Source organism: Bactrocera dorsalis, chromosome 2 (genome assembly GCF_023373825.1).
Source record: "Bactrocera dorsalis isolate Fly_Bdor chromosome 2, ASM2337382v1, whole genome shotgun sequence".
In the NCBI taxonomy this organism is placed as follows: Eukaryota; Metazoa; Arthropoda; class Insecta; order Diptera; family Tephritidae; genus Bactrocera; species Bactrocera dorsalis.
In genome coordinates this window covers 16658367-16684078 of record NC_064304.1, presented here as the reverse complement: position 1 = coordinate 16684078, position 25712 = coordinate 16658367, and the positions used below count along the sequence as shown (strand labels likewise).

The following is a 25712-nucleotide window of genomic DNA, read 5'->3' as shown; positions in this document are numbered from 1 at the left end:
AGGAACGATAATGAGTGAAACAACATCTTAGTAAATTTTGATTTTATAAAGGCAAAACGTACAATATTACATTTTGGTTTAAATAATTCAAATATTTTTTTAATAAATATGAAAATGTTTACATTACATAAGTAGACATACTTACATACATACATATATTGTAGGATTTCGCTTGATCTCCTGATAACGATTTTAGAAAAAACACTAGTATTAATATATAACAGTATTGCACCACTTATATTTAAGAAGTATTATTTGTAATCGATTCGATTTAATGTTACACTTTGAAACAAAGCGTACCATATGATAATAATTAAATTACTTTCCTTTGTGGCATTTCAAATAATTTCCAGTTTTTCGTTTATGAATGCAATCTATACTAATGTGTAGGTAAAAATGTATTAAAATTTACTTTTCGGATTACATACTTAGTTCAACGTAAGCAGGAGCAGCACTTTTGTAGCCATATTTGTACATATTTATATATGTTCATATATACTTTATGTATAAAAAACATGCAACCACATATAATCATATGAAAATACCAGTGCATACATATGTATACCTGTATTTATATACATTACGTATACATATGTACATTCATAGCATATAGGTACATATATTTATATATAATAGTTTTAAGGACTCCAATATGTGACCAATAAGAAATCAAATAAGGCCGTTACAAGCATGCGCATTAAAAATTATCAAAATCAAGCCCCGCCTCTGTCAATATGAGATGCGATACTTATACATAGATGAGCTCAATTCGAAATCCTTTTCCATCCTTTCAAGCAGTAACGGTACGGGTTTTAATAGTGTAGCATAAATACGTCTCGGAGAAATTTGTAAAAAAAGTGTTTTAGCTAATTTAATGTTGATTATAAAAAAACATTATTTGAATGTGTATCCTTAAAGTGATCGTTAATTTATAAATCTGATTATTCAAATAAACATATATAATATAAAACGAAATAAGAGAGAAAATTTTAATTTAACAGTTAACAGATAAATTAAATGAACGTGAATAAGTCTAATGGATACCCATAAATTGGTAAGAGCTTAACTTAAAAATAATAGTAAAATAATAAATATATGTTTTATAAAAAATAAAATATACTAAGTTGTACATGTAAATATATTAATAAATAATTAATGTAGCAGAATTAAACTTTCTGGTTTGGTTTTCGAACCAAAAAAGTTTAACAGTTTTACAATTATTATAATAAATCTAACGAAATATTTTGATAAATTCGGTTCGATATTTGAAATATCACATAGAGAAAAAACATGCATTAAATATTATTTTTACCCTTTAAACGGATATGAAACATCACAAATTAAATTTTTTTACTTATTATGAAACTACAATAATTATATTTTTCAATAATACATAAGTAAGTATTTAATCTTCTTTACTTTGCCAGTCCTGAAATAAAAAGTATCCAATAAGAATTTTTAAATCACCAAACGATAGGCAAAGGGCTGATGAAAACCTTATATACAATTTTCCGTTGGAAACAAATATTAAGTGCAGAAAATATGTTGGGCTCCGTTAATATAACAGTCTGTATTATGCCATAATGTTGAATAAATTATGAACATATGTAATCTATTTAGAAAAAAACCCGTCTAGCTTATTTATACGATTTCAAAATTATTTGACAAAAACATGTACAATAACATTATTCAACATATTGACCTTCTGAAGCTATAACATTTTCTTTGTGGCAATTTTATGGATTCCATTCCAAAAGAACTATGCCGGTTTACCGATCAAGAATGAATCAATTCAATTTTCAGTAAGGGCATTCTGCATTAACCAGACCAAATGGTAGTCATAAGTTGCAAGGATTGGGCTGTAAGGCAAGTGAGGCAAAACTTCCCAACCTCTATTTCGCAAATAGTTTTTCAACGGTCGCTGCAATTTCTTGAGTTGTTGCGACTACCGTTCCGACATACGAATATACTTGCTGAAAAAGACGCACAAAGACAGTAGCTTTCACATGTTCGGAATATTGGAATAATGGAATACTAATCAACTTACGCCATCTCTTGACACGCCGTACGAATATAGTTTTAGACCCAATATTCATATCATTATTATCAACGGTTACTTTACTTTATTTATTATTTGTTATTTATACAGAAATCTCGAGAAACTAAATACAAATTTCCTTATAAAAGACTTATAAATAAATACATATTTTTCATAATAAAATAAATACATACACACATTATTAAAGCTTACATACATTTAAAAGAAAAATGCTTATCTTATTTAAACTTGATTTGCGTACATAAAATTTGGCGGCTAAGAGTGCAAAGTATAAATAAGATTTTCAAATACTAAGTGCTGGAAAAATGTAAACAACGTGTCTCTAATTTCTCTAAAAAATCGAACTATGGACTTTATTCTTTTGTGCATTTTAATAAGTTAATAGAGTAACACCTATAGCAGATTGTGAATTTTTTAAAAGTAATATTTACCTATATTTTGTTTACTCTTAAAAAAAATGTCATATTTCTTAAAAAAATAGATCTAGCTCACTCATTGTCAGCCATTTAAGAAATAAACTATTAATTCTTCCTAATAAAGAGAACAGGAAGAGTTTATTATTGTTAGATACTATTAAAAACTATGAGAACATTTATAACGATGTTAAAATTTATATAAATATATTTTTTTTTTAAACAATATCAATTAAGTACAAACTAAGAACCATAGTAATGTTAAAATACATTTCTATTTCTCACTTCCTCCACTCAGCCATAACTCAAGGTGTAACCCATATTTTCCATTAATGTTTCCTTAATAGCAGGTTGAAGTGCCCGTTGCATATATGTAGTTAATAAGCCTCGTACACCCATTGAAAAAATCTTCTCCAATTCACTTGAGAAAGCGTCACCCACCTCATCTCGATCGCGCACATTTTCTCGCTCGAAGTCATCGCTGAAAAGATCTGCAAAAGCTCTAGCATCTGGAGCTATTAAGTCTTGCAAGTCATCGGATATGCTGAGTATGTCATCATTGAAACTGAACTCATCTCTCCAATCGGTTTTACTCATTTCTGGCCGAAATTGATTACTCTCGCGTTTTTCGCGGAACTGCGCACGATCCAAATTCTCATTATCACGTGTATCATAGAATACATTTTCATTAGACTGTTCATTTTCGCGCCAGTGACGGTCGTGACTCCGGCGATTTGTTTTTTGGTACTTCTCACTTCGTATATCATACGCATAGGGATTGTAATATTTACGCCAACGATTTCCAGATGCTTGTGTTTGCGTAGCGGCAGTACCCAATACCACATGAGGCTCGGAGAGTTCTACAGCTGGTGGTTTCACTGTTCCCTGAGTGCCAGTTTCACTTTCAAAACCAAATCGACGCTTTGAATTTTGCCGCAATCTCACACCGGAAGGACCCTGACATCCGTGAGCAAAAACTGATATAAAACCAGGTTCAGCGAAATGAGAATCCGTGCGCACCGAAGCGGCACCAATTCGGCGCGATTCCTCATTTGCGACATTTTCAAAACCAATGGGAATGGTACGAAATTCAATACCGGCTCGACGTAAGCGTAAAATCATGTGACATTTACCACCAGTTGGTTGTAGTACTACTTTGCCACTAATTGTCAAATCGGGGAATATGAGACGGGTGTCCAGTGTTGAGTTTTGTGTACTGAATCTGCATTTATCTACCTCAACCCAACGCGCACTAGTCGATTTCGACGGCAGACGCACTCTCAAATCCTCAACGTCTACACTGGAGACGGCAGCTAATTTATGTGGTTGCCTTCTATTATACGAGTAGTCTGTGGAGAACAAATTATTGAATCTGCCCATGTATGCCGGCGACTCGCTTTGAGGTTGGCGCTGAATATTTTTTGCATAATAACCTCGATCACCACCAGAGTAAAAGTCATCTTCTGGTTCACTATTTTGACCGTAGAATGTTTGATAGAGTGTGTATGGAGTTTCACCAGAGAATGATCTTGAGCTTTTCGCTGGTATGCTACGGCGACGCATGTGCTCTAAGGCATTTTCTAAGCGACTCGAACACCTTTGTTGTTTGTAGGGTTGTGCAATAACATCTGAAAGAGATGGAGGTAAAGTATAGAGATGTTATGGAATGTAAAATATATATAATATTTCCATAATTTTTAGTATTTTAATAATTGCATTCTAATTAAATGATCTCACTACTTTTACAAAGCATTTCACGAAATTTAGCAATCTTATGATAATATCCACACCTTTCACGCTCTCCAAGATCCAACAAATTTTAAAACCTCAAATCAGAAAGTATATAAGCTGATTATCCAATCCGAAGAGCATCTTCAATAAAAAACTAGCCCATGAAATTAAAATTTTGTTTATTGTTCTGCCTATTATTGAGAAGTGCGGCCTTGAACCGGTTTTCATAAAACTCTTATAAAAACCGAATGAAATCCTCTTATATAGCTTTCTTTATTTATTTTAAAAAGACCAATATCCTTCCAGTCTTCAAATTCCTTAAGCGGTTAGCCCCCTCAAAGAAGAAGTTTACAATTTATTCTGGGTGTAAGGAAAGAGAAATTGATTTGATTGATTTTTCTCTCTCAAGCCTTATTAAACCATATTTGAGTGTATAAGAGAATTGTACATTGATTTTGTATTTTGATAACAAATGGTCGCTATTGCATCGCTTCGGAATCAACTTTTTAAGAGGGATTCTACGGGCTAGAGATCTTCTTGGAGTTCAAATTATTTGAAACAATCTAAAAAATAAATCTTAAAGACTTGCCAGTAAATAGCATATTTTTAACCTTCGAATGAGGTAAACGGTTTGTCCAGAAAGTAATGGGACCGAGTCGATTTATTGAAATTTATTGAACCCATCGTTACAATTCTTTAAAAAAAAACTTTCAACATAGGCTCCTTCTGCGTCGATGCAGCGCTGCCAGCACGATTTCCAAGCATTGAAGGCGTCACGGAAGGCATTCTCCGAAATAGCCTTGAGAGCCGAGCTGCATGCTGCTTGGAACCTCTTTTATCGGCCTTTTCAGGCAGCGAAACAAAATAGTCCGAAGGGCCACATCTGGGCTGAGGGCGGCTGCGGAAGCGTTAGGATGCCGGCCTTGGTTAGGTAGCTGTTTACAAGAAAGGCGGTGTGAGCCGGGGCGTTCTCGTGGTGTAACTTCCAATCGGCTGCGATGTCTTGTCGGACCCGATTGACCCTTAGTTTGAGTCTCTTGAGGACTTTCACGTCAAACTTTGCGTTGACGGTTTATCTGGGAGGAACAAATTTATGGTGGACAATGCCTTTGATGCCAAAAAGACAATGATCATTGAATTTGCTCATTCTTAAGGTGTTTATCAGCGACCTCTTCCCGGCCCTCCAAAAAGGTCTGGTACCACCAAAACACATCACTTTTTTCTAAAGTAATATCTCGGTAAGCCTGCTTTACCATATAAACGTCTCTGTCGCAGATTTACCGAGTTTCACACAGAATTTAATCGCGTGCCTCCGCTCTAAGGAACGCTTCATTTTCGGCTTGCACCACTCATGGAAACACCGAGCACGAAAATCTTTGTCCTGACTCTCCAGGGCTCGGAGTCAACAGACCAACCGCTCATTTGTTAACTAGGAACGCCCTTTACCGAATCCTGTCAGTGCGCGCTGGCTCCGAAGTATAGTCGCGGCTGAAAAAAATCAATCCTATTACTTTCCGGACAAACCCTATGTACGCCAGCTTTTTCTCCCCAAGAAGCATGCAAACTGATCGTTCAAAACCTAGATAAAGATTTTATACATCATTTTATGATATTTTAAAGGGTATTATAGCTGAAGACAGATAAGGTTTTTTCTTTATTTAGTTTACCGACACTTTTGCGCACAATGGCGGACATGTGAATTTTACTTTATTTTTTAACGAATTTTTCTTTATGTTGTAATCGTATAAGTATAACGGGTGACTTGTACAGCTTTCAGTATATAAGCCATTTAGATCAGGAAAAAATCTCAACGGAAAATATTTGTACCGATGTTTTTAATATAACTGTATGTATACATATAAGTATGTCTCACAAATAAATGCTTTACAGTCATTTATGTAAATTGGTTTATATACGAGGATTTTTCTACATTTAACTAGATCTCATTTCAATACCCGATACTTTTGTACAAGCCAAGTTTAAGTTAAACATGAAAAAATTAAATAAATTGAATCTGCATTTGCTTAGCAAGTTCACATTGTTCACTGAATTACTCTTTTTGAAAAACATTTTTAAGTATCAGCTTCAGTTTTCAAAAGACTCCCCAAGAACTTTTGTATTTTAATTTCGTTACAAAAATTGAAGAAATGAATAGTGATATACTTTTACACATTAAATTATTATTTATATCCTGTTGCATATTTTGTTTCACACTGTCGGAATAGTATTCAATTTAATTATTCACTTAATCACTTAGCTTAAATATCGAAAATATGGCACTTATAAGTTAGCATACAATTTCAGCACACATAATTTTATTTTTACTAAATACCTTCACATTTGCTTAGTAGGATCACATAAAGAAATAACAATACTGCTTTTAAAAATGGCACAGGATATTTCTTTTTAGTTTTCATTTTAGAAGGCATAAGCATTTCGTTATGCACGCCCGGACTTTTGGTTTTGTGAAATTATTGTTATTTTATTATTAATTAAAATAAAAAGTCTTTGATTTCGGCACTTTCCCGAAGTCGCGAAATACACCATAAATTTAAGCAAGACCGTTCCGTTCTCCTCTGTTGCACTGTCGAAAATGGTATTAAAAGTGGCACGTTGAATTGTGAAGCCTCCACCACTGAGTACCGAAGAAGTTTAAAGACATTGTGCTTCTTGTATTATAGCGTGAACGAAAGCGCAACTGGAACCAAAAACTACCTATTACATGTAGTAAGTACCATACATACATATACACATTGTATGGATGTATGTACGCATGCCCAAATGAAGATTTCTATAACTTAAACCCATGTCACTGTCTCATTGTCGACACTTCCAGCACCTTCGAGTTCAGTGAAAGTGTTTTCCACAACAAATAGCCATTGCAAGTTTACTTAATATGTACATACAGATGTAGTTGTATTCAAGTTCAGCGCCGTTTCATGAAACTCCACAAAAGCGGGGTAATTACATACTTGTATGTATGTATGTATACTTGATGACAATAGGCGAGTGAAAACAATAATTTTCTTCACGCATATTCTACAGATCGGCAATGTCATACACCAGATCTCAATTCAAATAAGAAAGTAAAAAGGGCACGATCAAACGTATTGCAAAATCCATCAAATCTGAACCTATTCTTATTAACTTAGCTGAAATTTTCATACAAACGATGAGTTTGCATGGTAGCTACTTCTTATAGTTATCCGATATCGGCGATTTCTACAAATGAGCAACTTTTTGGGAAGAAAAGGATCTCGGAAAAATTTTAGATTGGTATCTCAAAAACTAAGTTTCTAGTTCGCATAACTATATACAGACAGGCATGGCTAAATCGACTCCATTCGGAACGCTGATCATTTACCATATCAACACACATACATATGTATTCATATATTTGATATAGCCCCCACCATGTTTCCAAACTAATGGCAAATTTAATATTCCCTGTTTAGGATATAAAAAAAGAGGCATATAACCCTAGCATACCCCTCTGATATTATTTAGTGCAACAACAGTTACACTTACCTTCATATCAATTACATACAAATATTCAATGGAAAGAAAAACTGGTGAATCCAACGAAACCGTTAGTGAATATTTTTATTTTAGTTTTCACACACAACTTCCATTCTGCCCCACACTCCACGCTACCAACACCCACAACAAACGATCGTGCGACTAAAGACATGGTTATAGATACACATATGTATGTATGTATGTATGTACATATCTGTACATAATTTTATGTATTTTCATAAAACTTGCACAGCATATTTTGTTGAATGGTCTCACTAACTAAATTTAATGTTGAGGTGCGGAAGATGCTTGCCAATGTAACTATGTACATATGTATAGTATATGTATGTATACTGGAAGGTTTTCGAGTCTGCATACTTAAACAATTATATTCACGAAAGTTCATAATTTTTGTTTGAAAACGTGGGTGTTGCAAAAAATACATCAAAACAAATTTTGGAATTAAGCATTTATACCCATGTTAGCGAGCGGACGTAAGATATTATTTGTGAATCGAATTTATAGAATCGTCGAAATAATATTTATAAATATGTACTTACATGAGGACTTATAATTTGCTGATATTTTCAATAATATTTAGATATAACAGACAGGCAAAAAATTAGAAAACTACGACTTCGTGGCATAACAACACCTAAAGCAGAGATTTAAACAAAATATCTATTGATATCCAATTATAAGTACATACATCTTTAACGATACGTCTTATGCTTCAGGGAAAATTTGTCAAACTCAAGGAAAAGTCCAAGAGTACCGGTGATATATTTCTAAATCGGATATGTTAAATATAAATTTATATATACTCATATACAATATTTAGATAAAGTTTGAGAACGAGAGCCATACATAACAATGCCATTTGTAGGGTGAGCTGCTGAGTTCTTATAACAGTAATGATCAAGAATGATAGATTTTCTATGATCGATCAAGAATGATAGATTTTCTATCATTCTTGAGTAATGATCAGCTTGAAATCTAGAGAGTATGTTAAAATATTTGATAATGTACTAAAAATGAAAGTATTGAATACGGCTTGTTCCTGACCCTACCTTACAAGCTTTATTTACATTTCCTTCTTGTTGGTAACTATTATTTATTAAAAACACATGAGTGGGCATAATTTAATATATGTATATAACTGAATACACAATCTGAGTTACAAATATTTCGTGGGAGTTTTTTAAATTATGTAATTTGCAACTATGCGAACTTATGAATACGTAGGTTGGCTTTCATATATCGGAATTTGGCAAACCTGTTGTGTTATTTATAATAAGCTTCAAATATTCTTATACATAATGGAATAAGATCATTTTCAAGCGATTATTTTTTACAACTCTCGACGTGGATTATCTCAGCAATAGTGCTTCGATGAACTTAATTTAATTTTGTGCGATCGGACTCCATCAAGATTCAGTGTTAAAGATCATTTTCGTGAAGGCCGCCCGTATTGCATGAACGTTTGACTGTAAATTTTTTTTTTCACGTTGGAGTTCACACAATTTGTCGATCGCTCAAAAAAATGGCTCGTGTTGATTAGGTGAAAGAATTAAAAAAAAAAATACAATAACGGCCGAATTCGACAAAAGTTGTTCGCGCACGTAGTACTTCCAAGCAATTGGTTGCCTGTTTTTTGGAAAAACTGGACATATCGCATATACAACTAGAACAACGCAGAACAATAAATTGTAAGTAATACACAACTATCTTTTAGCCAGTTGTGTTTCAAGAAATCAGTAAAACCAGCTGCTGAAGACGGATCACTCTTCATCACGACAACGCAAACTTCCACACAACGGCTGAAACAACTGCATTTATAAGCACTCAAACCATCACTTTGATGAGTCATCTCACTTAGGACCGAATGACTTCTTTTTATTCCACTACGAAAAAGTTAAGCTCAGAGTTCAACGTTTTTCGACACCTGAAGAGGCGGTTGATACGTTCAGAACGCATGTTTTTGAGAAACCTCAATCAAAGTGGCAAAAATGCCTCGACAATTGGTTCAAACTAATGCTGAAGTAGATATACATACATATATGTACACATTTTGGAAAACAATAAAACGATTTTGGATGATTAAAATTTGTTTTTGTTTTCGAATGCCGAAATATTAAAGGTAACCCATGTATACATGAATATGTATATTTACACAGTTATACTTAGCGAAAGTTCCGATATTTATGTCATGGTCTAATAGACGACATCTCGACAAGTGAAGCAACTTTGTAAATTAAATTTTGTAACAAAATTATACGAATATGCGTGTATGTGGGTTGCGAAAACATAAAATATTGACAAAAGTGTGCGAAACAGAGGTAATTGTCCGAACAGCAACGCAACTACATATATACATATTTTCGTCAAGTAATAGATAAAAAATGGTAATATGAGCAAACCAATACAGCAATGTACACCTTGTAAAATTAAATAAAATTGAACTGGTCTCGAAACGGTATGCCAATAAAGGAAACAAGTGATATTGATTTTTGTTTTTTTTTTTTAATATTAATTAATAGTTAACTTCCCCACAATGCTTTCATTAAAATATTAATTTATTTTGTTCTTAGAAATCCGTTTTGAAAAATAATTTCGCTGCATTGGGCTTAAAAGCTGTGAAAACGTTTTTAAATACATATGTATGTATGTATTATGTGCTACAAATGTACTATATAATCCATACTACATTTTTGGCTAAGGTTTTTGCTTTCACGTTTGTGATAAAGAAGCGCGTGCCATTGCGTCGCACCTGGTTGACTTTGAGATGATTAAACTCGTGAACAAGTCTGTGATTAGTGTGTTTTTGATTCAGCTCATTAATATTTTGTAAATTCTATAAAACCATGTAGCGACACTAAATGATCAGCAATTTGTATAGTTTCGCAACAAATCAGTAACAGTACTCACATAAAAAATAATAATGAAATCTTGTATATTTATAGACATACATACATACATACATATATATATATATATACACATATATAGTTGTATATAAATATTATATATATTTATCAATTTCAACGCCTCAGGAGTTCTACATAATCAACAAAAATGTATACGTATACTTCATCAGTCGCTTTCTCTATTTTTTTTGAAGATTCTAAAAATTATTGATGTGTGTGGGCGCTATCTTCTCGATCTTCTTGGATGCACTTATTCAACATATAAGAGTTTTTTAGTTCGAGTAGACTCTAACTTTTAAAGCACTTAACTCCTTTTTATGCAAAATATGTTGCTAAATCCTTGATATATTATTACAATAGCAGAAAAATATATTCTCTAAGTATTCGCATATTTTTCTGGCTCTTACCAAAAAACGAATTACCATAACGATATTTCTTTTCTCCGGACGTTACTGTTTAAAATCAAAATAGAATAAGATTTAGATCAGTGCTTAAATATTGACGTGTGCTGATTTTTGGCAATGTTCAGTGTGTAAAAGTTTCAATGTTATACACATTCTTAATGACTTTCTTATTTAAAACTTTTACTACTGCATTTAACATTTGTAACTAACTCTAAACACAATTGCATTTTTTGTTTGACATTTTAATTGAAGTGTTTTACTAGTTTTTACGTGTCTTCGAAATTATTTCAACCTTGAATTAGTTCCGTCAAAAAACTAGTTTATAATTGGCCTTACCTTACCGTATGTACTTGAAAACGTGTAGTATTATTACTTTTCCACTTTTACTAAAATAATTATTTGCAAAATTTCGCTCAACAACAATTTCTCTAGATTTTACTGAAGAGTTAAAGTTATAAATGCTCCATATGCATATGTATGTATGTATATGTGCATATATGTATTTTTCCAATGCCAAACTAACAAAAGAGAGGTTATCAATTCAGTGAGTGTTGAAGCAGTAATTATTATTTTTATAACTTGAACAGGGTATACTCGCATTAAGTTTCTCACGAAGTTTGTAACGCTCAGAAGGAAACGCCGAAACCTTATACATATATATGTGTAAAGTATATAGCTATATATATGTACATATATAAATGACGCTAGTTTACATCAATATTACGATTGTGATATTATAGGCTGTTTCTTACTAATTTTTGATTGATAAACCCGAAATGATAGTGAACATTTCTTAACACATAAAATTTGTTGCGTTGTAGTCAAGGTGTGTAGGGATCAAAGTACAACTATTTAGTAAAATGTAAAAACAGCTATACTTTGAGGAAAATTTTAACTTAAATTCGTAATCAGGACCCCTCAAATACCCCAGAGACCTTTTAGCACATAAGTCGCACATTTTTGTTTCAGATTTGTTGAGTAGTTTAATCAGCATAGCCATATCCATCTGTCTGTACATACGCAACAGTTTTAAAGTAAGTATCAGTCTAAAAATTTTACACTCTTCCTTTTCTCCCCAAGCAGCAACCCATATGTCGGAACGGCTGATGTCAGAACTGGATAGAATATGAATTTCATACAAAGTAATGCATATTTTGCTATTAAAATAATTATAAAATATTACTTTATTTAATTAAGCATTCGATTTATTTTGTATACTTAAACATATTTTTTGATTTGCAGAGTCATGGCTTTGGTTTTATAATTTAGTTTTGGTATCTTCAAACACTATAATAATGTAGGTTTAATTACTAAAGTCTGCATATGGTTTAGCAGTTATTAATTTGTTAAAAGTTTTTTTTTTATTTATTTTTAAGCGCGAGAAACTTTAATTAAGGGCATTATGTGTTTGGTGTAGTGTCACGCATGTGCACAACAGTTATATACTAGTTAAAGCAACTCTCGTTCATTGCCCCATAAAAGAAATTTTGTTTTTACAGTTTTTACGGCTGCGCAATTTTCGTTGCTTATTTGAGCGCCCAACAATCACAACTTATTGTAAATTATAAAAAATGTGCCAGTAACCAAAAGTTGTTAGGCATGGGCACGCCCTGCAGTGAAAATTAACTCTCTTTCAACAATACAAATATACATACAGATATTCTGAAACCATATATGTATTTAGGGTTATGTATACAGGTATAAATGATTAGGATGACACGACAGTTGAAGTCCGGGTCCTGCCTGTCCGTCCGTCCGTGCAAGAAGTTATGTGGGCAAACGGCCCCGCCCTCTAATAAGTTTAATGTATATATCAACTAAGCTACAAGAACCGAATTTATGTACCGTCAATATTATAAAAATTCCTACCGACGGTGTGGAAATGGCTGAAATCAGTTGATAACCCCGCTTACTCCCCATATAACAATACTGTTAAAATTGTTATATTGGGGTGTCAAAAAAGTCTTGCGGAATTTTTATTGATATTTATTTTTATTTTTATTTTGTTTTTTTATTTTTATTTTTTTTTTTTATTTTTCTATGCCGGTCTCTTTCGACAAATTCAGCGATTTTATCACAGTTACAGTGGAAATATAGGCGAAATCGGGTTACGGCCTCGCCTACTTTCCACATAACACAATTTTGAATTCCATTTGAAACTTTCGCTTTCCATTATACAAATCAAGAATCAGTTACTATATCAGAATAAAACTTTGCACGAATGCATTTGAGGTGTGCCACCTTATGACAAAAAAGTAGCTGAATCGAACCGAAACTGCTCAAGCCCCTAGCACTTATGTATAGTTGACTTTTTACTGCAAATATCGGTAAATGTGTGCGATTTCCTGACAGTACAATAACTGTGTGGGTTGAATCGGGCCAAAACTTTCCTTAGCTCCCATCAGTGTACATCAGTGAATATGTGAGTTATCGTAATAAAATTAAGAGAGCGTGTTTTTCGTATAACGGCGCATATTTGTACTTAGAAGGAATAAAATCGGGTGAAAACTCGCTCCAGACCCCATATAACCCAAATGTCTCATGTACATAAAGATACTCCTCTGGCTTTAGTCCTTGCAAGTTGCAAGAGTATGAAATATTCGGTTATACCTGAACTTAGCTCTTCCTTACTTATTATGACAATTTGACACTTCCACATCTTTCAGTTGAAAAACTACAACTTTATAAACTTGAAAGGGCATTAACATCATTTTATATTTAATTGGCAACACACCTAATTACTTATGTATATACATACATAGATAAATATATCTTTATCAGCATATACATATGTACACATATAATAAACACCTTGCTGAGCAGGTGGCCTCAGCTATTGTTTAGCGACGGGTGGCAAGTAGTGCTCGTCTACCAGCAGGGATAGTCCACAAATGGTCTGTCCATTTACCACAATTGCATTTATCCACTGGTGTGACATCTTAGACATGGAAGTGATACTTTGGCCAACTTGACTTTGTCTGCACTTGTCGTTTCACACTTGCGACACACTGTCGGATGTATTGTCTAACTGTTTCAGCTCATCTCATTACTTAATTGGCCATTGTTGCAGATATACTGCGAATTCAATTCCACTATACATCAATGCCTTATGTTTACATAAATGCATTTGACCAACAATAAGTGGAACTCAGTAGCTGTTAACTTAATTACTATAAAATATTGTATACACATCCACTGGGTCGATTTTTTTTTAAGAGAATAGTGTTTAACATAGTCGTTACTTTAATCTTTCTAAAACTTCACTTTCATTGTATGAACAACGGATAAATTAACCTATTACCCATTTTTAACACCCTAATTTTAACATTTCTAGCATTACTTTACACTCAAGGTCAAAATTGACCCGGATTGATCCAATATAAATTAAGCACGCAAACCATATCGAAAAAATCACCTGATTTATGTTACAGGCTGTTCCTCGGGTAAAAAAAAACCTTTTTCCAAATTTTTTTCTCATATAAAAACTGAAATATTTTATTGTTACAAACATACACAAATAAAAAAGAAATTCTAAAAAAAATATTTTAAACTCGGTGGCCCCTCGGAAAAAAATGCATCTGCGTTGGCAATATAATTCCTTACAGGATCATTTAAAGTGAAAAAAAAATATTAGTTGAAAAATCAACTTAGAACTTGGACGAAGGCAAAAAAAACAATTGAAACAGACATTTTACCAAATAATTTAAATTTCAGTGAAAATTCCGTGACATTTTTTTTCAAATCCTTCGCCCAACTCCTTAAGAACTGTATCTCAAAGACCCGTGTAAAATTTTATGAAGATCGGTTGCGTAGTTCTCGAGAAATCTTGCCAACCAACTTCAAAAACGCTTCGAGAAAAACGTAAACGCGTTTAAGCGCACTTAGCCTAGCTACCATCGAGCGCACAAGTTATCAAAGCTGTATCTCCGAAACTATTACTCGGATCAAACCCGTAAACTCATGTAATCTCTTAAGTATGCGAAAACCCTGCCCATAGTGTATACCGCCGTGTGACGCTCTCGATTGAAACTTTAATGAATAATAAAATCGAATATAAAAGAAAAAGATGTTTTCTTTAAAACGATAAGAACTTTTCAACTCATCAACAATTTTAATTTTCGATTTTCCATGCAAATTCCAAATGCACATTTTATACCCTTATAATTTTATTTTAAGGGAGATGCTTCTACACATACACTTTTGTATACATTAAAATAAAAGTACATATTTACCTTTATTTTAGTGACACTATGAGCAATAACTTCCTCATCATAACGCTCAGTGAGTTAGCACAATTTCCTGCTGCGGATTGCCTAACTTCCTCAATTATTTTCCTGTACACAACATTGATCTGAGCCATTTCGCCTGCAATTTTATGAACTTCCTTTCAGCGGCACTGTTGCGCCTGATTGCCACAAATAGACACATTGAATTTTCACATCCACACTCATTCATGCTTACATACTATATAATTATAACTGTAATATTTTTATTTATGCTTCTTTCAAATTTCAGACAAACTATGCTTCGAACGTTGGTATGATCGAGAATTTGCAATTAGAGGATGTAGTCGATAGCGCTGCATATTCACGAACAAATAACGATGCAGTCGCGAGCATCAGCAATGAGATATCTTCGACGGCTGTAACTCCTGCACCACTTACTACAACAAGCATTCACGGTATGACAAAATCGACGTACTCGCACTCAAACAGTAACAGTCATAACAGAAATACAGCAAACAGAGCAGACCACGAAGAGTGCACTGAATCGGCACACTCACCAATGGAGGCCGACCAAAATGTCGAGATGCCTAGCACTACGTACAAATCACCCTGCTGCCTAACATTTCCTTTGCCGCCGGTGCAAATGCAGTCGTTGGCACCGACGCTATCCATTACAACACCACTTTCCACAGCAGCAGCGGCGGCGGCCAGTAATGGTAGGTGTCAAAACTGAAAGTTTTAGCGATTCGCAAACCGTCTGAAGTCGTTAGGACTCCATCAAACGATGTTTTTCAAGATATTTAACTAGCCACCAAACCTAAAAAAATCACATTTAAATTTAAATTATTTTATACCTTTTAAATTCTAAAAATTCTGCATATACTCGGTGTGTGAATACCGAAGCTGATTTGAGCAGAGAGCACTGGTATGCACACGCCCATGTGCACGCCCATTCGCATCCGCATCCGCATCCACATCATCATCATCACCACCACCACCATCACCATCAGCAAATGAGCGAAGATTTGGTGATGTATACACCACCAGTCGTCTCGGCCACCACATCCGTTTCGGCGACTGCGTCAGCGTCGGCAAGTCCGACATCGATTGGGAAGTTTGGACTCGATAGCTCCACCGAAGAATACCTAAGTGCCCGCGTACACGCGACAACAACATCGCCGTCAGGCAAGTACACCAACACAAATACATACATACATGAACACAAACAGCCAAAGGCACAAACAAATACATATCTTAATATATAAATTATTGCAAGGAAGGATATGTAATCAAATATGAACCAGAGGATAACAAAATGCACAATTGTATAATCTCTGACTTATTCGCTAAACAATCTTTCCACACATTAAATGCAGTCCTTGTTTATTAAAAAATCATATTAGTAGCCCGTTGTTTTTTGGTAAATATAATATATTTTTAATATGTTTATGTATCAAATCTTTATTTTACTTCACTTTTGCTACATTTGTTTGTTGTTGCTGTGTGCATAAGTTTTATAATCGTGTTTTGGATTGTTTGTTAAATAAATATTTTTCCACCCTTCAAAGTGTTCTTAGCACTTTGCTTTCGTTGCCCGAAGGTGTGTGATGGTGATGCTTTTAAAATTTAATAAATTCAAGAACAAACTAAGTATTTAGTGTGGGTGTATGTACAGATATGTTCATAATGGTAAGCGTACGAGTATATACATACATACATAAAAGCATTAAGTGAATTAGAGGAATAATGCAGAATTATTTAAATATTTAGAAGCAATAGAAGATACACAACAAACAATTGGGAATATAATAAATAATACTTTTTTATTTAAAAAAATGGATAGTTAAATTATATAACCTTATTCATATTATTTGTAAGAAATTATTGAAATACATACAACATATATGTACAAAAAATGAGGTCTAGTTTTAGTAATCTGTGTCTCGTTATGTAATAAACGCTATCGCTATATGGCGTTAGAAAGATATGATTTTGTACTTTTTTCGATAAAGACCAATCCCTCAAGAAATTTTATTGTGCCGGTTCCGTTCCGGAAATTTTGATGGCATAGATACATTATGCTCATTTAAATAAAGCTGGACACAAAAACAAGTTCGATTGTATGGATATCAACCGAGTTAACGCAAAAAAACTTCTTTCCATTTCCGAATCGCTCATGAATAGCAGCAAAATCGATCCGTCTTTGAATGGTTATTGTCTCTAACCCAGGATTCGGACCCGTATTGGCAATAGTTGAATCGTTTGAAGAAAGCGAATGTACAGAAGCAACAAACTTTTGCTAATAAATGGCTTTATGTTCCATTAGTTCTATGCCACAGTTGATAAGATCTTATGTATCTAGTTTATAGACCGGACCTTGCGCCAAGTGATTACTAACTGTTCGTGTGTATGGCGATCATTCCTTTCTTTGGCTGGTGAAAAATTCGCCTCAAAAGAAGCTTGTGAAAATCGACTGTCGCAGGTTTTTTGCCAATAGAGGAAAGAATGAGAGTTTCATAATAAAATTTGCTTCAAAACAAGTAAGCAAGAGCTAAGTTCGGGTGCAACCGAACATTTTATACTCTTGCAGCTTGCGCGAATCAATGACAAGGAACACCTTAATTGCTTCTTGATTTGTGCAGGAAAGTGAAAGAATCAGATGGAATTTCAAATTGTGCTATATGTATGTGAAGTAGGCATAGTTGTAGTCCGATTTCGTCCATTTTCGCACTATGACATAGGAATGTGAGAAGAATATCACGAACTAAATTTAGTGGAAATCGGACAGGCAGGCCGCTGGATTTGTGATTTCACCTAAAAGTGGGCAGCATATTTAGCCATTGTTTAGTTTTGGTTCATTATCTGTGAAATTTTTAGTCATAGATGTCTCGCATTTTTAGTAGTTTTTAACAGTACCGTTATATGGGATGTGAACGGGGTTGTCTTCAAATTTCATCCAGTTTTACAGTGCGGTCAGGGGCGGTAAAAGTGTTTTTCTGATCCCGCCCACTTTGCCCACGGGTATGGCTCTTTATACTTTTTCAATTAATAGCGTTTTGTGGGCGTGGTAGTAGTGCGATTACGCCCTTCTACGAAACCCGCCTTACTTTTTTGCCAAGGAACATTTGTACCTAGTTTCATCAGATATCCTAATATTTACTCAAGTTGGATCTTGCACGCATGTAACTTACAATTGTTGTACGCCACAAAATCAACTCACTCACTTTTTTCTCCGCACGGTCGATCAAAAAGTCATCAAGGCCATACAAGGTGTCCAAAGTAAACAGGAATTTTTGAATCTAGCGCCCCTGGCGCCATCTATTTGTCAACTGGAGCTTTAGAATCTGCTATCTTTATCGATTTCATTAATTGGAAGTGAAGTTATTGCGTTTTAAGTGTCAGAATGATTATATTATCGGTACGAAAATGAGCTTCGAACAGAGAGCCAACATTCAATTTCGTTTTAAAATTGGTAAAACTTTTACCGAAACGTTTCAATTGATGAAACAAGTTTATGGCGATGATAGCCTATCCCGTAGCAGAGTGCACGAGTGATTTCAACGTTTTCAAAGTGGTCGTGAGGACATAAATGACGATCAACATGTGGTCCAAGCAAAATCCGTGATCACCGGAAATTCCATCGAAACTGTGCGTGAATTCATCAAAAATCAGCCGAAATCATGATTAAAATTCATGGAAAAAGAATAAAGCATCTCCAAAATATCGATTTATCGCATTTTTACCGAACATTTGGGCTTACGAAAGGTGTGTGCACGGTTTGTTCCACACAAATTGAGTGACGACCAAAAATTGCTCAAAACCCGTCTCTTCGATGGACGCTTGTGACCGATTATTTGACCAAAAATCACATTTTAACCATTAACCACTCCCCGTATTCACCTGATATGGCACCGTGCGACTTCTTCCTTTTCGGAAAAATGGATTTGCCCATGAAAGGAAAACCGTGGACCGTGCAAAAAGCTGTATTGACGCAGAAGGAGACTATTTTGAATAAAATAAATTGATTTTGTCGAAAAAAACATTTGTTCTGTTGTTTTTAAGTCCTGTTTACTTTGGAACTCACCTTGCAATTTGAAGGAGATTGTTTAGATCACTAAACCGAACATTTTATACTCTTGGAGCTTGCTCTTTAAAATACGAGTATATATATATTTTTTTTTTATACTCTCGCAACAAAGTTGCTAAGGAGAGTATTATAGTTTTGTTCACATAACGGTTGTTTGTAAGTCCTAAAACTAAAAGAGTCAGATATAGGGTTATATATACCAAACTGATCAGGGTGAAGAGTAGAGTTGAAATCCGGATGTCTGTCTGCCCGTCCGTCCGTCCGTGCAAGCTGTAACTTGAGTAAAAATTGAGATATCATGATGAAACTTGGTACACGTATTTCTTGGCTCCATAAGAAGGTTAAGTTCGAAGAAAAATTGTCGTGATCGGACTATAACTTTTCAAGGTCCCTGATATCGAACACGAAGAACTCAGTGCCTTACCTAACCTAACCTAATTTTTCACCGAAAATATCGGTAAATCTTTCAGAATTTAATTCTAATTAATTTTACAGCAAAATAAAAAAATATGTAAATGACGGATAATGAAACCTCCATTATCACTTTATCATGCGAGAGTATAAAATGTTCGGTGACACCCGAACTTAGCCCTTCCTTACTTGTTTTTCCTTATTACTTATCCTTATTCGATTTAAAAATAGTTTATAACAAAATAACATGGCTAGAAAGAACTAAAAAAACGTTTTCCTTTCGATGGCAACCGTTGACCGGTGTGATGCCCAAGTTCCTTTAAGACACAAAATATCGACAAAAAAGCACCAGCATTCTGGCACTCTTTGCATTCACCAATTGTAGGTAATGAATTGCAATATTCCCTGTGGCGTGTTAATATTAACCAATTTTGTTGCACAAAAGCATTTTTATGTCAAATGTGTATTTCTCAACAAAAAACATATTATTTATTTGTGTTATGTATATTAATACGCGTATATTAAAATATGTTTACATAACTATAATAACCTCAAGGCACATACGCACCACTTTCAATAGAAAAAAAATCTATACGCAAAAATACATGCACACAAATACACATACAGTATAGCATTTACGCTTTTTCTCTTAATTCCTGATATTTAATGTCTATTGCAGCAAGCGCCAAAGGAGCACGTCATGAAAGAACATCCTCAACAGCTTTTTTCGATATTCCCGCTGTGACACATCCTTATTGTTACAGGTAAGAGCAGGCAGCTAGCTGCAATAGTGGGAGTTAAGTCAAAATCAACAGAAATAAAGTACAAGTAAAATTGATAAAAGTGTAGCCCAAAACAATACATGTACATATGTATGTCTGCATATATACTTGGCGAAACTGTATTATTCGTAAGTTGAAATTTGTTGAAAATGCCTTAATACATATTTACGTTATATGTATGTCACACTTTCTGATGACAACATAGATATCATTAGCGATTAAGATCAAAGTGGCTGCGCACAGCGAGTAGTGGAACCAACAAATTATTTTAATCATTATTTAAAGATAACACAGGAAAATCGCGATGAACCGCACTTTTTGACTTTTTTACTTTCTTTCGCCAATCAACTTGTTTATTGTTGTTCAATTTTTCACAATATTTGTTAATAATCTGTACATGTTGTTGTTGTATCATCTTTTCTTCAAAATGCAACCACCCTTCAAGATTCCCATCAACATCACCCGCAGCGATTCTTAAAAAGAACGACCCAGGTAAGAGACCAGCAAGTAAATCGAATTTACATAAATATCTCCTTAGCCATCCTGCTTAAATTTTGCTTACCAATACAGCAAATACGCAGAATACGCACATACCATATAAGTATACTATATGCCATAAAGTTGAATGAAAGAACATTTATAAATGTAACAAAAGTAAGTCATCAGTAGACAGCTACGCAGGTGGCATATAACCGAGAGTTTCATTTATTTAAATTATGTGCATATTGTGAAGCCAACAAGCATCAACATACACCGCAACACATACACACGTACATTTCAGCCACCTGTCGTAGTGGCTTTATGCTTTAACGGCAGTTGCTGTTGTTGCAGCGCGTGTGATTATAATTCGATTTGTTTTTATTTAATTTGTATCTAATAAAAAATACGCGGCACGATTTTCAAGTGCAACCACAAATGAAAATATTTAAATAGACTGTATGCGAGTATGTACATATGTATGAAAGGAGCAACAACTGCCGCTGCGGAAACGCTAATCTAATTGATAAGCAATATACCTGGCGTATTGGAATGTCAATACGCTCGCTGGAATATCAATATTTCTTTGAAGGCATACAATTTTATTTTTCCTTCGAATCATCAGGCATATGTATATTAACGTATATACTTGTTAAGTTATTGCCAAAAACTACAACCAAACATTAAACCTCTACCTACATATGTTTCTAATAATACCTATATGGTACCTCAAAATTTTGTTTACTAATTAAATGTGCATCAAATTGAATATTGTTGTTTTCCACCTATATTACATCAAACCATAAAATCGCTCATCACCTTTAACATCAACATAAGCGCTCGTTGTTTTTTAGTACCAACCTTCGTCAACCCTCTTTCTGCAGAGGCATAGTGAACTGAACATGAGTGCTTCCCTCCCCCAAGGGACTCATGATACTACTCTTCCATTCCAACAGTTTTAATGTTTTATATTGGCTCGCATCCATGCAATGTTGTTGTTCGTGTGGAAGAGATTTTTGTTTTGCCATGCAAAATTACGTAGCTGATGGATTATGCACGGCGAGCCAAGGATCCTTTGAATTTTTAATAAACATCCATCTGTACGTCATTTCAAACGTGTAAATTGTTGCTGTGATTAGCTGTTGCATTATGGCCAAGCTATCTATATATACGTATGTATGTGTGTATATGATGTAAATATATAACATATTGAACATTTAAGAGTACATTAAATGAGGAGTGAACAGAGTGAAGATACTCGTAATAACGGTTAAATGTTGGAAAACAATTAAGAAAAATAAAAACAAGTTTGTAAACTTATGTGAAGGGAGGTGAATAATAACCGATGAGAGGCGTTTTACTGCAGTCTGCTCGATATACCTGTCGTATTGTCAAGGGAGTTGAATTATATATAATATGTGTATATGACTTTGATTATAAATTTTTGTGTGTCATGCGGAGTCTCCGCTGCACGCTGGACATACGAGTATATTGGATATGTCGGGGTCTATTCTGGAAAAGTAGGAGTAAGGTGCCGCTAAAACAGCTGCTTCAGCTGGGAAATTAGGGCAGAGTTGTGCAATTCTTCCAGACGGGATGAAGCGAGCGGTTGCTGCTGCGATTACCTTGCGGAATTGACGTTCCCCAACGGTTACGTCCGTACCGCTAGCTATGGTAATATCAGGCAAGCTATTACAGGTCCCCGTAATTCTGGTGGAGGCTTCATCATTCATTGTTCAGAATGTCGAATCGTCGATCTTTTTCGCCAGCTCCACCTCCCTACGATCGTTTGACTGGCCGGAATGGCAAAAATCGTGATGCGCGTTAGAGTTACCTACCACCAAACGGTTTTCACCACAAAGTAGTGCTCCTATATTCGGGTGATATCGTGTAGGGCAACATGTAACTGAGGGGATGTATATACTCGTATTAAATATTTCGAGCTCGACATCGCCTGGCGGGATAACTATACCCTGACTGTATCCCTGCGGTCGATGTCTCCATCGATTAGACGATATTGCACGGTGTTGCGTAATATGAGGGCTAGGCCTCCACCATTATCTCGCTCGCGATCTTTACGTAAAACCTTGAAACCTGCACAACTCAGAAGATCTGAGCGGCTGTGCAGTTTCGTTTCTTGGACCGCAGCTATCCATACGCGTTCCCGGTTCATAAGTGCAACTATCTCCTAGATCTTGCAGTTAAATTGCAAGATGCGAGTTTGTCGCGGGTGTCCGTAAGTAATTATGGGAGTGAGGGAGTGGCGTGTGGGTGGTGTTTGTTGCAGATGTAGAACCCGCAGGTGTAGTTGTCGCCACTTGACTGATGCAACCTTCTGACGTATAGCGGTCTGACACGCGAAACAGACTGTGTGAGGAACCAGGAATTGCTGAGTGCCGCGAACTAGGTGCAGGTTGAACACCCGTTGAGGCTAAGGTCGTAGTAGTGCGTTGGCAACATGGGGCCACGTAACTTGTCGTCTACTCTCTGTGTGTCTTATGGCTTGAGAAGGTCTTAAGATGGCTTCATCTAAGCAGCAGAAAAATCCCTCCGGGCCCGGGTTGGACTCAACGCAAGCACGTGTCAGGAGGATACGATGCAACCCTTCCTTCTGTGACGATAAACTTAAACTAAAACTAATCGATCTAAACGGGGTTAGATCACCGACATATCAGCCCTTGACAGGATAAAATCTGGGTCGATAGAACCGGCTGTTATGGGAATTGATAAGTGGGGGTAGTGTACTAAGTTGATAAGCTCATACTTGTATTTATATATATACATATATGTATATACATTGGGGTGTTTCAAAAAAAAAATTTTGAATTTTTTTTCAACTCTTACCCCTTCAAATGTTAGTGATTGACAAACAAAAAATCCTCCCTCAAACCAGGCTCTCTAGCTTAACTCTAAGGGGTCACTATTTTTTTTAGGTTCCCATACATTTTCCATAGGAATTTTCGTTTTTTCATTCAAACTAAAATTTCACCAACTAATTTTCGTTTCTTAGAAATAGCCATCACATATTCATAAAGTTGAAAAAAAATTTTTTAAAGCACCCTAATATACATACATATATGTATATATGTACTTATATATAAGTTATTATCATCCATTCTTTAACCGACGCGACTTAGCCATCAAATTCCTAGTATACTTGTACAAGTATAATCTAGGTCCTCTTGTGCAAAATATATTAAAATCGTAGTCGATCGATGTACATATATAGGTTGTTTCTGAATTTTTTTGCAGCTAACTATTATTAAGATTATTTTGAGTCTATATTGCCGTTTTCGATTTTCACTCTCAAGTTTCGAAAATAAATTAATGTACCAACATAAAGAATTATTAAAAAATAACAAACATTTATTCCGAACAGAACCAGCACTGTCATTTTGTAGCAATCCAACAACAGCTGCAACAACGAATATGATTCCCATGAGTCATCACTACCACAGCACTAAAGAGGAGCATCCCGACTCAACTACCACACATCTAAGTGGCCATTCTCATCAGCAGTTGTCACATCATCCATCTCATATGCATATACAGCCGCATCCTCATGCGCATCCCGCTGCACAACATTCACTGCCTACACATGCACACACCCACACATCCAGTCACCCACATGTACACTCTAGCATGTTGCATCAACCACATACCGGCCACTTATCCACGCACGCATCAGCTTTTAAATTCGGACATGGATCCATCCTGTCCACTAGCGCGGCAACCATGTATCACCAGCACGCCTACAGTACAACAAACGGTAACTCGTATGGACTACGCAGTAACGGTTCACTATCACCAACCGCATCGTTAACTTTGGCATCAACGAGTTCAACGGATGTCGATCTCAAATACGAGAGTCCCTACAATTCGACCATATCATCAACGTACGCGCTACGGCCAGTTACTGTGGACTCGACCACTGTCTCATCAACCGATGGAGACATTAAATACAATGGACTTTACAATAATGCCATATCGACGAGCCAAACAGTGTCGCAGCGACGCGGCTCATTGCAGTTGTGGCAATTTCTGGTGGCTTTACTAGATGAGCCCACCACGAGGTGAGAATTCAAAAATTTATTTAATTACGTAATAACGTTTTTTTACCAAACGAATAGCTCAAGTTGCATAGCCTGGACCGGACGCGGTATGGAGTTTAAACTCATCGAACCAGAGGAGGTGGCGCGACGTTGGGGCTTGCAAAAGAATCGGCCCGCCATGAATTATGACAAACTGTCGCGCAGTCTGCGCTACTATTATGAGAAAGGCATTATGCAAAAGGTAAATGGCGAACGTTATGTCTATCGATTTGTATGCGATCCAGAAGCTCTCTTTAATATGGCTTACGGGCATTTAGCGAGTGCGACTAATGGCACACCGCCCTCAACGAAAAGCGAACACCACACCCATATCCTATCCACAGCGGCAGCAGCGGCGGCCGCAGCAGCAGCTGTAACATTAACGGCTTCAAAAAATATGCCAGAACCTATTGGCAACGGCAATTTGTTGGGCAGAAATGACTTATCTCTCAATGTGGATCACACAATGGAACACAGTCATGGCGAAAGGGAAAGGAACATTGTGACACAGCTGAGCGCCGCTAGTGCGAGAACCAATAGTGATAGTATTTTCTATACCAGTCCAATTCATAAATATTAAAACAA

General features: G+C 35.3%; 2 protein-coding genes across 2 annotated transcripts; one reads left to right on the top strand and one right to left on the bottom strand.

The window, feature by feature from the left end:
• Positions 1-44: 44 nt before the first annotated feature.
• On the top strand, positions 45-25707 carry LOC105222835 (ETV5-related protein Ets96B). The gene is made up of 7 exons (XM_011200352.3): positions 45-1054; positions 15569-15995; positions 16183-16464; positions 20457-20541; positions 21005-21051; positions 24416-25109; positions 25167-25707. The coding sequence occupies exons 1-7, from the start codon at positions 1037-1039 to the stop codon at positions 25705-25707; spliced, it is 2094 nt and encodes a 697-aa protein (XP_011198654.3). The 5' UTR covers positions 45-1036.
• On the bottom strand, positions 1832-7038 carry LOC105222819 (uncharacterized). The gene is made up of 2 exons (XM_011200300.4): positions 6536-7038; positions 1832-4100 (listed from the first exon to the last, which is right to left on the bottom strand). The coding sequence occupies exons 1-2, from the start codon at positions 6636-6638 to the stop codon at positions 2767-2769; spliced, it is 1437 nt and encodes a 478-aa protein (XP_011198602.2). The 5' UTR covers positions 6639-7038; the 3' UTR covers positions 1832-2766.
• Positions 25708-25712: the final 5 nt, after the last annotated feature.

Coding starts and splice junctions, on each gene's coding strand:
- LOC105222835 (XM_011200352.3), top strand. Junction 20,542..21,004: donor ACACATCCTTATTGTTACAG/GTAAGAGCAGGC, acceptor CCACCCTTCAAG/ATTCCCATCAACATCACCCG. Junction 21,052..24,415: donor TCTTAAAAAGAACGACCCAG/GTAAGAGACCAG, acceptor TATTCCGAACAG/AACCAGCACTGTCATTTTGT.
- LOC105222819 (XM_011200300.4), bottom strand. CDS start 6,638: ATGCTTATGCCTTCTAAAATGAAAACTAAAAAGAAATATCCTGTGCCA. Junction 4,101..6,535: donor CCTACTAAGCAAATGTGAAG/GTATTTAGTAAA, acceptor CATCTCTTTCAG/ATGTTATTGCACAACCCTAC.